This window comes from Halichoeres trimaculatus, unplaced genomic scaffold (assembly GCF_033239565.1).
Source record: "Halichoeres trimaculatus isolate MK-OKI-2021-1 unplaced genomic scaffold, fHalTri1.1 fHalTri1_scaffold_20, whole genome shotgun sequence".
Taxonomy (NCBI): Eukaryota; Metazoa; Chordata; class Actinopteri; order Labriformes; family Labridae; genus Halichoeres; species Halichoeres trimaculatus.
The window spans coordinates 3,695,376-3,710,774 of record NW_027437198.1 but is presented as its reverse complement, the minus strand read 5'-3'; the positions used below and the strand labels follow the sequence as shown (position 1 = coordinate 3,710,774).

The 15,399-nt window shown below is 39.7% G+C and overlaps 1 protein-coding gene across 1 annotated transcript; it reads left to right on the top strand.

Moving 5' to 3' along the window:
- The first annotated feature begins 262 nt into the window (after positions 1-262).
- On the top strand, positions 263-15,093 carry LOC141810161 (small ubiquitin-related modifier 2-like). The gene is made up of 4 exons (XM_074697535.1): positions 263-417; positions 3,739-3,870; positions 11,325-11,396; positions 14,358-15,093. Exons 1-4 carry the CDS (start codon positions 397-399, stop codon positions 14,418-14,420), a joined length of 288 nt encoding a protein of 95 aa, XP_074553636.1. The 5' UTR covers positions 263-396; the 3' UTR covers positions 14,421-15,093.
- Positions 15,094-15,399: the final 306 nt, after the last annotated feature.

The following is a 15,399-nucleotide window of genomic DNA, read 5'->3' as shown; positions in this document are numbered from 1 at the left end:
GAGAGGGAAGGGAAAATATTGAATTTACAGTTTTTTGAAACTCTGTTGTTTTATGGGGATGAGTTTACACTAAATCGTCAGCTAAGAGGTCATTAGGAAGGCGAAGAAGTTGACAAAGAAGGGCTATTTTTGCAAACATGATAACAAAGAGGAAGATATCGTTATGCGCGTGCACGCGTATCTGGGTGCCTCTCTAACGCGCATTGAAACTCTCCCGCCCATGCCAGGACCGCGCTTTAACCCATGTGACCACTTTCAGCCATTCACAGGAAATTACTGTGGACGCGCACTGTGTCGTGACCGCGCACGTTCGGTTCGAATTATTAAACCGGGAACGTGTGCGTGCGCGCACACGTATTCTTTGTGTGGCAGTAGAGAAGCGCCAAAAGAGTGACCATGGCTGATGAAAAACCAAAGGTTAGTGTTTCTACATTGTATCAACACACCAATCTATTGAGCTGTTTTTTAAGACAGCTGCACACTGCAAAAACGGACATTTTCAGCGATTTGTTTCATTTTGTTTAAGTTCAGAGCTTAATTTAACTACTGGCTATGCCTACTTTGATAGACCGGAAGGTTTGTGAACGCGCATCCACAGGCGCGCAGATCGCTTTCTGCTTGATCACACACAGCTGGTTTCATCCTCAGAGCATGCTTCAGTTTATCAGTGCTGGTGTGGGAGGGCAGGGATGGCTTGAGCTGGAAATAGCTTGTGTATGATTCAGTGAGAGAAAGTTTGTGCTCCAGCAGTGGTTTCAGCCGGTATTTCTGTCGATCTTGATAAATCCCTGCTGACATCTGGCTGTGTCGAAGTTTGTAGACGCTGAAATAGGATGTAAACAAAGAGAAAATGTGCCTGCTAATGTCCGAGAAATCTATTAGTATCAGGGCTGCTGTTGGGAACTGCTCTAAGTAATCCATTTGTGTTTTATTATGCAATCAAGTTGTAATAAGCCTAATAAGAAAACAAGAAAAATAATAATAATATTTTTGGTTTAAAAAGGGAGCATATATAAATGCATATATATATGTACTGAGTGCTGATACTACTAGTTCTTTTGATACTGTAGATAAAATTTCAGTAAACAGTGGCAGATCACCTTAATCAGAGACAATACAGTCACTTGAAGAAGTAAAAAGTGCATAAAGTGCAAAACAAAATGAACAACTCTCAAAGTTGTAATGTTTTTTTTAATTAACTGAAGTGCAAAATAAAAAGGTTTAAATGTAAAAGGCCGATACACACTACAGGATAATGTAGCTGATTTTTGCTCCAATCTCCTTCTAACCATTAAAGCCACTAACATCTTGATTGTCTGATGTTTGCAAATGACACTGTATGTGATTTTCCTGTGCTGTGGGGTGTGTTAAAAGTGATTTAGTCTGGTTGGAGCCACTCAGAGGGCCTCAGAGGGAGAGATCATAGACAATGAGCATGTTTACTATTGGGGACGAAAAATCCTGTAGTGTGTAGGGCGCTCTGGTAGGAGCCGAGCAGGCACAGTGTGTAATGTCAGGTATACAGGAGCAAAGCCAATCAGGACGACAGGTGACTCAGCTGACTGACCGAAGAGGAAGTGAGAAATCTATCTTTAATACTTGTGACCACTGTATTCACCACCAACTGACACTGTAATGCATAGAATAGAATAGAATAGAAATAGAAAGTACTTTATTTATCCCTGAGGGGAAATTCAGGAGTCACAGCAGCAATCAAGAAAACAAAAGTAAGAAAGTGCATAGAAAGTGCAAAAAGGTCCACAAGAAAATAGATGATGACAGCCCGTCCACCACTCTCCAGCCCAGCCAGTCTCCACCTCCACAGGGTCCAGGACTGAGCCTCCCCAGCAGTCTGTTCAGTCTCTGTCTCCTGGATCCTGTCTGCTCACAGCAGGCATAGCTCCTCCAATGTGGCGCCGGCGTCTGATGTCAGCTCTGTCAGCCACATCCGTGAACAGCACGATGCCACTCTGCCCTCCGGCAGCCCCTCTGCCGCTGGGCTAGCATGGCTAGCTCAACCATCCCACCAGAGATAGATCCCACGTTCCCAACAACGATGGATGGAAGGACAGGTCCACGTCGTCACCTCCCAGCTCACACCCGAGAACCAGCACGTTGTCCTCACCTCCTCCTCCTCACCTTGAGGGAAATCATCAAGCCTTACACTAGTTAGCATTGACATGCTACAGGCTGCTAACAGCTAATTTCACATGTAAACAATGCAGCCATGGTTACATGTAGGATCTCTAGACAAACACAGGAGAAAAATTAGTAAATATATCGCTGAAGCCACAAAAAGTTTGGTGTCCACGACCAACAATGAACCATACAAAGTAATGATCCACTCCAAATACAAAGATGACGATAAAGAGACGATAAAAAATGACAAGAAACGGACAAAGAAGAGAGAGCTTCTGCAACAGGCAGCTACTTGGGCAGTGCCTAACAACCAAGCATACAGCCAACGTTCCTTTTTCTATAATTGTTTTCCTTTTCTGTGAGTTTTTCCAGAGATTAAGAGGCTGATAAAAACATTATTGCTTCTTCCTGTTGGTCTGCCATGTTTGTTTACACAGAAGTTTCCTTTTATTACGCGAGACTTAGAAAATGAGCGTGAAGAAGCTGATACTCAGCAGTGCACACCACACACTATAAGATCAGAAGACAGAAATCTGTCTTTTGTTGTCGTTAAGTGTGTGGTATCTGAAAAGATTTGAGGAATCCTGTAATGTGTGCCAGCCTTTACTCTCCCTGGTTCATTCATGTTGCCTGAACAGGACCTGAAGCACATTTGCCATGGTACCAAACCGCAGTAATGTAGCGACAACAAGCTGCTGGTATTGGCAGCCTTTGCTAGTGCCGATACCTTGAAATAAGGCCAGTATCGGCCCTATACCAATACTGGTGCTCACCAATCCCTACTATTTTGTTATTTTTAACTTTTTTTTGTAATCTTTATCCTAATTTTTGCTCTTCGTGTTATCATAGAATAAAGATTTTAAACAATATTCAATCAATTTGTTAATAAATATAGATTTCTTCATCTAGACAGTAGTTCCTTGTCAGTAATAGTTACCAAGTGGCCAGCCCAACACATGTATATTTATAAAAACATCAAAATACATCAAATACATTTTTTTTAAATCCTCTTGAAAATGTCTCGTCCCATAGCGAGTCCAGCATGTCAAAAGCATACTGGTAGAAATATGATAATAAGGTTGCTCTGCCATGTTGCAGGATAATTATCTTCTTCACTGCTATGCTGTGCTGCTCGTGGTGGTACTTTCCAGTCAACTTGGCAACAAAAAAAGTCCTGCAAGTCTTCACAGTTTTTTGACAAGTAGAAAGAGAACAAAAAGTTTGAAAAGTGCTCGTCGAAGAGTTGAAATTCCAAAAGATGAGCAGCTGTGTTGCCATTACTCCTCTCCTGATTCACTGAGTTCAGTCAAACTGTGTCGCTAAAATAAATCACGGGTAGAGCTGGTTGAAAGTTTTGGCTAAATCCAAATTCTGGGCCATTCTTCTCCTTGAAGGAGTCTGATGGCCATCATACATTTAGTGGAAACTGACAGGACATGGTAGATTCTTTTCAAGAAGGACATGTTGTCTGTATCTTGTCATGTGTTGGAGACATTCTACTTTAATCCCTTCCTTTCATTTGCTCCTCAGCCTCCAGCTCTGGTTGCCTCGGAGTCTGTGTTTACTGTTTTTCTTTTTCTCTCTGACTTTCTCTCATAGGAGGCAGTCAAGACAGAAAACAACGAACACATAAACCTGAAGGTAGCGGGTCAGGATGGATCTGTTGTGCAGTTCAAGATCAAAAGACACACGCCGCTCATCAAACTGATGAAAGCCTACTGCGAGAGACAGGTAGGTGTGGCATCGCATGTGCACTAATAAGACATTACATGATGATAGAAGGATATTGTGGAAGATGTTTCAAACAACTGGTTGCTGAACTTCAGGACTTCAAAATGTATTATTGCAAGTGATGTACATATGTAGTTTCCAGTATTTAGATGTTCAAATTGTTTCAGTCCTCAAGAAAAATATTAAAATAGAAAGTAAGCTTCTCAAATATCACTCTTTAATCTTTTCCTTTGTCAGGAAGCTGATAGATGTAAAGACTGAGTGACTCAGCCAGTATGTTCTTAAATAGAACAAACTGTCTCTTAAAGACTTTAACATATCTTTTAGTTAAGAATGTATTCTAAAAAGCATCTGCAGAAAATGCATTTGCCCTCCGTGTCTCCAGGGAACATTAGAGAACATCTGCAAAACCTGTTGTCCTTCTCTCCACCACAGCAGTCAGCAGCAGTTTCTTTTTAGAAAGGATCTCTGGTTTCTGCCTCTGACTTTTATGCATACTTGCGACAAAACTACATCACTAACAGCAAAAGCAGCACCCAAAAGTATGAGCACAGAGGATGCATTTTATACAGTTTTGGCTGACTGGGTTTCCAGTTTTATTTATAACAGCCAGAGTTTATGGAGGCAGAAATGCAGTGAAGCAAGTCATAGACACTGAAGCTCATACACAATGCATTCTGGTAAGTGTAGGCCCTTAGAGCACAGCTCTGGGATAGTCATATCTTTGTGGTTTTATTGGCTTGGACATCCACACTACTGTACATAAATTCCCCCACAGTCCAGCTAAAGACCTCCACTGTCAGCAGACTTTCTTGGAGGCTCCACTCTCCCTCTGTCAAAAGGAAGTGATGTCCGATTGTGAAGTAAAATTTCAAAATAAAAGTTGCCTTCAAAGTAACATTGGGTAAACTGTTTTCTGTGTTTTGAGTGTTAGATTGAAAAAAGAAAATGTATTAAAGTCACGTCATCAATATCACAGCATGAATTGGTTGGCATCTCTGTTTGGCGAAATGATCTCAACCGTTTTCATTTCCCCAACTGTTTTGGTATTAGATTCATGAGATAAAGCAGTGAAAAGATTCATTGAGGTCTACTAATGAGGTAAATGTAGGGATGAGTATCGAGAACTGGTTCCTGTTAAGAACTGATAAGAAATGGTTCAGTCCATTGCAAGGTTATAATAGTTAACTAAAACTAAACTAAAAACAAAAACTAAAATTTAAAATACATTGCAGTTAACTCAAACTAATAAAAACTAGAAAAGAAAACAAAAACGATAAGTAAACTATAACTGAATCTTGTGTTCAAAAAACTAACTGAAACTAACCAAAATTATAGACAAAATGTCCTTAGTTATCGTTTCTGACAATATTAACAGCCTTTAGGATTTAGATTAATTAGACACATTTACCCAACCTATTTTACAACAGTTTTCGGCAGTTGTCAGTGCCGTACGGCACCATCACAGCGACGTACTGGGTCGTGCTTGTTTACTGCACTGACTGGCTGTGCGCTGTGCTGCGACCAAACGTAGTGGAGCAATGAATTAGAGCATCTGTAATAGTTTCATTTCATCTGAGTCTGCCTTTATTGTTGCAGAGTCCAAGTTTCTTATTATTAAAGCTCGTATCATATTGTTTTATATAATTCATTTTTATGTTTTTTTTGTAATTCATATTAAGATTATTTTCATATAATTTATGTTCATATTTTTTATACTAAGTTTATATTATTTCCTTGTGTTTAAGGCAGCAGCCAACAGTTCAGTATCAGCATTGACTGAGCAGTGAGCACTATGTTGGACTGGAAAATAAACAGTGTAACAAAATATTTACTCTCACCTTTTTGAATCCTGCACCTGGTTAATAAGGTATGAAAAAACTAAATTGAAACTAAACTAAAACTAAGCCTTGTTGCAAAAACAAAAACTAAATAAAAACTAGAATGCCTGCTCCAAAACTAATTAAAACTAAACTGTAATGGAAAAAAATGTCAAAACTAACTAAAACTAAACTATAATGACAAATCCAAAACTATTATAACCTTGGTCCACTGACATCATCAGCCTTGATGCTTGGTCGATTATTTACATGATGCCGTAGCAGCCGACCCTCAGCTAAGCAGATAGATAACAGTTTCCTAAGAAAATTCTGAATCAGGAATTTCAGCTTCAAGTTTTACTGAAGAACTGAACTCTCAAAGAAATGAACATGACTCTCTGACACTAGATTCCTGTTCAGTACATTTAACATGTTATATATCTACTAATGGATAGAAATTATATAGAAAAAACAGCGTTACCTTGATGTCAACATATACGGGAAATTGCAGTTATATGCTAATGATAGACATAACTTTGGTTTTGAACTAGGATTTCAACTTCCATCACAGAAACATATCACAGTTACTCTCAATAAACAATACTGGAAACGTCAAATGTCAAAATACTAACAGGCAAATGTTTTCAGGAGGCAGGCTCATGGCTATTGCTATAACCACTTTGAGACACTAGATGGCCTACTTCAGTCAATAACAAATAACAAAACAAAACAAAACATTGATGTCAGGTAAGGTGTGATTTTTAATTATTTTTTTTATTTAGGCTCAGTCCAGTGATAACCAGATCCAGTGACCAATTTCATATTTATTTAATTGTTTTCTTGTGTAGCCCAATAAAAAACATTTGTTTATTTTTTTAAACTCCACATCCTCACATTACTTCTTTCTGACAAGGGAGGAGTGGAGCCTCCAAGAGAGTCTCCGAGGCGTGCATATGACCTTACCTGACACACCTTTGTGATTGTAATGCAGCCATTCTGGAACTCACAGTCAGGCCTTTACTGCAGAGACTTTTTCAATATTAGCCACCGAAAACCCTTTTCAAAGTGGAGACCAAGAGGATCTGGATATTTGCCACTTTTCCCAACTTTTCCAGCTGCAAGGTTTGTAGCAAGCCTTTGAAGACATTTGAAATCCAGTGATGCTGCTTTTTCTTCACATGAAAATAATTATTGTAATTACTCAACACTCAAAGCAACAGTTTTGAAGCAGAGACGTGTTTATACTTGATTGAAAGCATAACCGGCAGTGATGAGAGTAATCTAGAGTAGGGCTGCAACGATTAGTCGACATAATCGACTACGTCGACGAAAAAAATTCATCGACGCAAATTTTAATAGTCGACGCGTCGTATTATTGTTTTTATTGTTGTTGTCACATGGTGAAATCAAATACCAGGGGGTAATACTCATCTGTAACTTCAGTTCACAGCATGAGGTGCTGTGTTATTGGATACTTTTATGGGAAAAGATCACTAAGTTCATACGTGCGGAAAATTGATGAGGAAAAACTCCACTTCCAGAGAGCGCTGCGCGCTGACGGAGGCTCTGACGGAGCCTGACAGCTCCCGGAGTTTAGCGTCTGATAACGTAATCTAGAGAGTCTCCGTCACTCTCTGTTACCAACAGTTTTTCAGGATCTAAGCGACAAACTAGTGTAAAAAATTCCCCTAACTTTTGAAAAGAGAGGAAATTTATCACTCTCAAGCTCACACTGCAGCGGTAACACTCAGCGGGGAGGAGGGGCGGAGTGTGCATGAGCGAAGTGGAAGTAGCACATGTAGAGAAACGAAACTTGACGCGTTGTCATGGAGAGTTGGGGGAGAGTCAGACGGGATCGCACAGAGAGCAAAGCAAGCCCCAATGAGCAAATAAACATTAGAAAACGGGCCCAAAGTCACTAATAAGCGGTCTGTCCAACACTGCGTACAACAACTTAATTTCCCTGTTACCTGCTTCATTCAGTTTGAGATTTAGCCTATTTATTTTTTGTATAGCCTAGTACTTATATTTTTTCACGTCATCATGAATGAAATAAAGACAAACAAACAAACAAACGTGACACAGGGCTGACCAATCAGAGATGAGAACCTAACTCTGGGTAAATGCAGTAAAAATGCAAAACACAGGTTGAATTATAAAGGTCTGCACCTTTTAAAGGCCAAATTAGGTTGAAACTCAAAATAATCGTGATTAATCAACTAATCGAAAAAATAATTGATAGATTAGTCGACACTAAAAATAATCGTTAGTTGCAGCCCTAATCTAGAGCCATGTGCATTCAGAAACATGCCCTTTGTTGTTGGTTATATGAACCTTTTTCCAGCAGTGTTCTCAGCAAACAAGAAATTATGGCTGGGAAATGTCAAATTACTCTCTGCTTGGACTTTTTGAGGTTGAAAAGTGATTTTTAATCATTACAGACGGAAGTGTGAAGATATTAACTTCACAGGTGTTAATAGAACACACACACACATCACATAAGCCATGTAAAGACGCTGCAGAAAGTCAAAAGTTCAAATGTGAAATTTAAGCCGGATGATGCCCATTATAGAGAACTTCATCATGGTCACATCATCAGTCTTTCTCCCCTGAAAGAGTCATTGTTCATCCCTTACTGGCTGTGATCCAGCTCTGCGTTACTGCTCTCCCTCCTCTGCAGCACTGCATTTAAAGCTGCAGTTTAGACATTTTGTGTGTACATTCATATGAACAACACATCCCCATTCCCTCCCATTAAAAATAGGTTACTTCAGCTGAAGTGACCTGCCTGGTGAAGCTTCTGGAAGGATTGTCGTCACAGCCCTTTCACTAATCATAACAATCATGTGACAGACCAATAAAACGTCAGAGATTTAAAGCAGAAGCTCACAGTAATGGATTGTTTGATGCCATACTGTTTTCTCTCACCGTTACTTCTTCTGGGCTAATCACCCAGCTGCTCTTATCTTCTCGTTTTTGATTTCACATCTTTATCACAAACGATATCTCATTGTCTCTGTCAGCATTTCTGAGTTAAATCTCCTCTGAAGTTGTCCTTTGCTTGGCTACTTTCTATTATGAGATGCAGGAATGCTGACTTATTCTAATGAGTTTACAGGCTTGATTCTTGAAGCTTTGCTGTTGAAACAATTGTGATGTTTGACAGTGTCTCCTTCATTCGGAAGAATCTACATCTACAGGAAAAACCAGGAGCAGAATATGGAAAGAAACTAAAGTACTGACATTCCACTGGATATGAAAGTGAAATGAGTGCTGAACCCTCTGGAAGAAAGGAGACAGAGCAGAGCAGGCCAAAACAGACATGTTTGTCATGCAGCTCATTTTGAAAAGTACATCGAGACACAGATGTTTTTCATTATCCCTTTAGTCCTGTCTCACTACAGAAGACTGTGCACCACATTATTCTACTGGGACGAACTTCAGGAAGAATCCTTAAAGTGATACTCCGGGATGGAACAAGTTGGGTCCTATCACAAGGTTTAGAGCAGAAATTACCCCTACAGCAGTGTTTTTGTGCAGCAGAAGCCCAGAGCGCTCGCACCAAACACCCCCTCCCTGCTCCTCTGCCGGTTTCCTCTGCACTCAGACGGGGCCATATTTTACTTGACCAAAAACACAAATAAACAGACTCCCACCGAAAAAATCTGATATCAGTCTGCATTCACGCTTTATTCAGCGCGTTACTTTCACACAAAAACACCGCTAAATAAGGCTCTAGTTCTCATTGTGTTGTAAAACGGCGCTACCTCCGCTGCAGAGCCACAGCTGGCTACGAGGTGCTTGCTGCTTAGTGTATCAGTCCACACGCGCGGCGTGCCAGATATAAAAAAACGCAGGTAGTCTGCCAGGACGAAGAGACATGATGAGAACTAGAGCCTTATCTAGCTGTGTTTTTCTGTGAAAGTAACGCGCTGAAAATTGTGTGAATAAAGCGTAAATGCAGACCCATATCAGATTTTTTCGGTGGGAGTTTATTTGTGTTTTTGGTCAAGTAAAATATGGCCCCGTCTGAGTGCAGAGGAAACCAGCTGACGAGCAGGGAGGGGGTGTTTGGTGTGTGCGCCCTGGGCTTCTGCTGCACAAAAACACTGCTGTAGGGGTAATTTCTGCCCTACACCTTGTGATAGGACCCAACTTGTTCCATCCCGGAGGATCACTTTAAAACTGTACTGTCTGACAAATACACACATCAACTGTGCATCAGACAAACGAATCAATGCACAAATTTAAACATGATTTTACAACAAAAACAGATTCAACAAAACAAAATGAGAAAAAAATAAAATGACTGTGTCCATACATCTTTGTAAAGTAAGGATAGGTACCTTTCATATTTGAAACAACACAGTACTGATGCCTGAACCTGATGCCTAGCAATCAGTATCAGTACTCAAAGGCACCAACTTTTGATACTTTTGTGTGTTAATGTGGTAACAAATATTAATTTTTTTTATAATAAAATCTCAAAGTTTTACAGTTTAACACGTTTATTACTCAGCATATAACCTTGCAATGTTGTGTTCATGTCCAGGATGGAAAATCACCTTCTCTTCCACTCTCTAGTAGTCACAAGTATGCGTTTAGGTACCTAAACATGGTACCTTTTGATTACTACTAGAGACAGAATTCAGTCGGTACCTACAAAAGTACCTATTTCTGGTCCCATCTCAATTGTAAAGTCTTGAAAGTTCCCAAGTTAGAGACAGTTAAGGTCTTATTTAATGTTCTAGATGTCTGAATTATGTCTAATTTTTTTTTAAGAGTACAAAAGAAAGTACAAATGGTTCACTAAGCAGCTTCTAATGATTTAATATTGCCTTGTAATTTCATTTGAAGGTATCCTTGTAGATGTGAAGTGGTTATGATGAATTTTTAGCTGTCTGTATGATGTACTGTTTGTCTTTAACCTAATCTGTCTCCTGCCCAGGAATTACTGATGTGAATTAGTTAAGAGCGAATTCTGGTACAGCTAAATGGCTGCAAACTGTCTGTGCTGAAACAAACAAACAAGAATTCAGTTTTAGAATGGACAAAAACATACACAAGAGGTATCAGTCTGACCTTATCAAAAGATGGGACCATGTATTTCAGGTGGGATGATGACATAGACTGTATAAAACATGGACGTAGTTTACCGGACGTCACCCGTCTGTTTCTGAAACGGAAAATGAAGCACGTCGCCTATTGCGGCCATATTAGTAGGGGCAAGGGCTTCGCGTACAGCTATAGGGCACCTGTCGGTCGCGTGAGCTGAGCTGTGCCTCTGATTGGGCGAGGTCACAATCTCAATATCATCTGAACCACCGGGCTAGAAAAAAATTCCCCCCATGTAAAGTGTGTGCCTATTAGGAAAGCTAGCGATTCAGACAGGAGACATTTTTTAAAGCAGGCTGTAAATAGGTTAATATCTGCTGTGAGAACAACTTTTTTATGGCTTGGTGTGTGTGTGACTAGTGTGTGTGATAGAAGTTTATTTTCTCTGTTGTTTAGGCTCAGAGATGTTTGAATTTCAGCTTTTCAATCTTTGAACAGATTTTTTTTTGATAATTTTTGCAGGAAATCTGAGTCATAGGACTTGATTTGAATAAAAGTGTTATGTTCTTATCTCCTCAGGGACTTTCAATGAGGCAAATCAGGTTCAGATTTGATGGACAGCCAATAAATGAGACGGACACACCATCACAGGTATGTATCAAGTGTTTAAATGATAACTTTAGTGTCACAAAAAATGCTTTGTAGAGAAGTTAACAAGCAGAAAACCCCAAGCCCCTGTACCTTTGATGATGTCACAGTTTAATCTCTTGTGTTTCCACATCCAGCATTAGGTCTACTCATTTTGGTGCCTCTTTCTCCAATACATGAGGAATCCATACGTCTGACATTCTTTGAATGCCCTCACCTTGAGAAGCACTCACTGGTGTTCTTGATGCTCTTTTCCACTTCAGTTGTACATACATGATTACAGTCTGCACTGCACCAAAATCGTCTCAGTCTGTAAACAAGTCTTGCTATGTACAATTAAAGGGCATGAAAGTACTTAGACTAAACAAAGTTGAGATGTGTCCACCTTGAGCAGTGTTCATAGGAAAGTCAGAAGGATTAAATCAGCCTGATCACATGATTAAATCAATTAGATTTTTATTTAAAAGCTGTGGTTTCAGGGACATCACTAATAAATGCCTGTAGAGGAGGATTATGCAGATACTCTGTAATGAGCATTCAAAAGGAGGCACTAGTTTTTTTCTAAATTACCTTTTAATCCAGCCCCTAAGACTCGCTCTGTTCCACAACACTGAAAATCTACAGAGCTGAGCCCAAAAAGGATCCCATATGTTAGTCAGGCTCATTGGAAACTGTGAGACTCTCTGACCAGTCTTATGAGAACAATGCTCTCCCAAAATCAGAGTTGATAGTTTCTAGAAGTTTCTCGCTTGGAATAATGGAAAGAAGAAAACAAAGGCCCAAGTACACTATCTGCCCCAAAAAGGATATTAACTTCACAGACGACTGCCAGTGAAACCATACTGGAAAACTACAAGAGGAACCAAAAGTTCATGGCCGATCATCAACCAGTGGTCAAAGAGGTGTCAGTTGGATCTGAAACAATTTCACAATGGTTACCTTTTGTATTGGTCCCTCTCAGTTCTAATTTTAGTGTGATTTCACATTACATTACTGTAAGAGGTAATGAAAAGCTCACAGTGATTCTTCTGTAAACTTACTGCATGTGATGCCAGCAGAGTGGTAGGACATCTTCGTCCCACCATCATGCCAGCGTGACATTTAAAGTAGTGATGAGACGTAACGGAGGGAAAACATTGTAGTTTAAACTGGAGTTATGATAAGAGCTGCAGAGATGCACTCTCCTGTAGTGTGTCAAACATGTTTAGAAAGAAGAATATGTACTGTATAATGTTAAAATTAGATTACTTTGGTTTATATGAGTTAGGGCGTATTCAGACCTGGTCCACTTTAAACGGACCAGGGTTCGTTTCCCACGCTGGTCCGGACTTTCCATGCAGGTGTGAATAGACACAAACGAACCCTGGTGCGGACCAAACAACCGGACCGAGACCCACTTTTTGAGGTGGTCTCGGTCCACTTCCAAACGAACTCTGGTGCAGTTCGTGGTTCTCTGGTGCAGGTCTGAATACGAACCAAGGTCCATCCAAACTAACTACAGGATACATGTGCCTTTTGGGCCTATAAAGCCACCGTAACCTAACCGTCTTTGGTTCGTACCCGATCCTCCGTCTTCTGTTTAGCCACACTGTTGCTGGCATGTTGTGGGTCAGGACACGCAGAGCATAGCGTCTCCTTGCTGCGTGCATTCGTCTTCCCTGTTCCAAAATTGTAAACGGTGTTGATAAGCCTTCTTTGAAGGATCTGCTCTTGAAACTGAAAATGATTTAGCAGCTCTAATAAGAGCACAAACACATGTTTACCTCCATTTCCAGGTCTGTATTCTGTGTGCCGCCTTTGTCAGTGCTGTCCAATGAGAGCACTGATGGTCACACACGTGGATGTGTTTAAGAATATAGTCCACTTGCAAAAAGTACAATCTGAATACAAACCGCACCAAACAAAAAATATAAAGTCCGCTTTTGGTCCGGACCAAACAAGTGGACCAAAGGACTTTTCTGGTCTGAATACAGCCTTAAAATCCACACTTAAAAATGAGAATATCAGAACCACTATAGGTTATTCCTAAATGCAACTCATTAGCTTCCAGATCTGGTCGAGCGGGACTAGATTGATTTACAGCACGTCGAAGTCTCTATGACAACACCACGCCAGCTGATGAAGTTTAGTTGTGAGAAGAGATTGTTTTTCTCTGCTAATAACGATTTCTGTGATCAATTTTGTAGTGATGGTGGACACAGTAGTGCTAACTATAGCCAGCTACTTCTGTACTACTACAGCTACAGTACTCACGTTTCTTGTTGTCTTGTTTCAAACAACAGTGCTACGTAACTGTACTGATAAATACCTTACCTCGTTGCGTTGTATCTGGTAAATAGTTGCCTTGAACAAAGAAAATTTGTTGTGATCTTATCTCCATTTAACTCCAAAATAAAAGTCATGCATGATGCAGTCCAATTGAAACAGATCCTCTTCCCAGCATCTTTAACTTTGTTTAAATGCTTTTTAGCATATTTTTTATCAAACAGCTCGCAGGCTAAGCAGCATGTCTTACAAAGTTAAATGAAAACCTAAAAGAGAAATAAAAAGCATCATAAAGTGTTCGACAGAAAGTAATTTTTTTCTAAAAATAATTGTCTCTTCTTGTAAACAATCAAATGGTACTGTGGGTGGGACAATGCTAGAGACAGAATAGTGACTGAAGACAGAGAGGCACAGCTGCATTGGAGCAAAAATTAACAGTTTTAAATTGATTTTTTATCAGCCGTCAGATTTTTAAAAAAAGGCTGATGCCGATATGCCTCAAAATGTAGAATGTCAGCACCAATAATCGGCCTATTCCTACGATAAACTTTAAACTAAAAAGTATGATAAGCTGTCTTTTAATGCTGTTGGGTAAAGGTTCAATTGATATTATAGAAAAAATATATATACACAAGCAAAGCTAGCAACAATCTGAGGTTTATTAAAACTCATGTCAAACCTATTGTTTTTTTCCAACAGTTGGAAATGGAAGATGAAGATACAATTGATGTGTTTCAGCAACAGACCGGAGGCCTGATTTAATCAACCACACACGTCACAGTTTTCCTCCTTCACTCAGCGAACCTCCCCAGTCCGTCACTCTGCAGCTGCTTCTCTGCAACTCGTCCTGATGTCTCAACAGAATTTTAATGCAGAAGAAGTTCTCATTTCTCTGCTTCACATAAATGCTGTATGATATTTTCACTCTTACCCTTCCTCTTCTTTTTGTGTTTGGTTTTGTACATAAATTAAATCCAGATTGCCGCGTATTCAGGTTTTGTGTTTTCAGGCAGAGTTGTGATAAATATTGACTGTACTTCCCAGTTTGAAGGGTTTCTTTCTTAAGGTTGCAGACAAAAAGGAATGGCTATGAAGGGAGACATTTTAAACTGACATTACTGAGCAAATGTCATTGAGCTCCACTTGTTCAGTGTTCCAACAAACCTCTTCCTACAGTGTACTGTTTTGGGACTGGCTATCATTTTGTCAGCTCTATACTCAGTCAGGGAATGGGGCTGGATGGTCATTTGTTTTATTTTCTCATTAAAACTTATTTGATTTTATACACTTTTATATAGTAATGGATGTGTAGGGAAATGTCTTCAGTAATGGTTTGACTAGGCCCAGCTTCAGATTTCGGGAAGCCTGAGATGTTCCAGTCAAATAAACATCTGTATTATCTATTGAGATGCCTGATAAAATAAAGCTATTGTCTTTTTCCAAACTTCCACTAACTCTGTCTGGATTTCTGGTGTGATGGTTTGATCTGCCCCTGGACATATTTACAACCCAGACACATTTTCGAGTTATAACCAAAACAAGAATCCACTTTAAAGCCTGGTTTTAATTTAGGCTATGGTTTTATAGTCTCAAGATCTTCAGTAGTTTGACTTAGTTTCACCACAGAAGCTGTCTACGATTAACTGGCTGTTTAGAAAATTTCTGACACATTTGTTCTCCAAATCTGTGGAAGCCCTAAGCAGACATGTATCCACATGATTTATTCACTGTTGATTCACAG

What these genes read in the sequence shown, in the direction of transcription:
- LOC141810161 (XM_074697535.1), top strand. Translation starts at nt 397, where the DNA reads ATGGCTGATGAAAAACCAAAG. An exon ending in TGGCTGATGAAAAACCAAAG is followed by an intron (nt 418 to 3,738) that starts GTTAGTGTTTCT and finishes TTTCTCTCATAG; the next exon opens with GAGGCAGTCAAGACAGAAAA. An exon ending in AAGCCTACTGCGAGAGACAG is followed by an intron (nt 3,871 to 11,324) that starts GTAGGTGTGGCA and finishes TTATCTCCTCAG; the next exon opens with GGACTTTCAATGAGGCAAAT.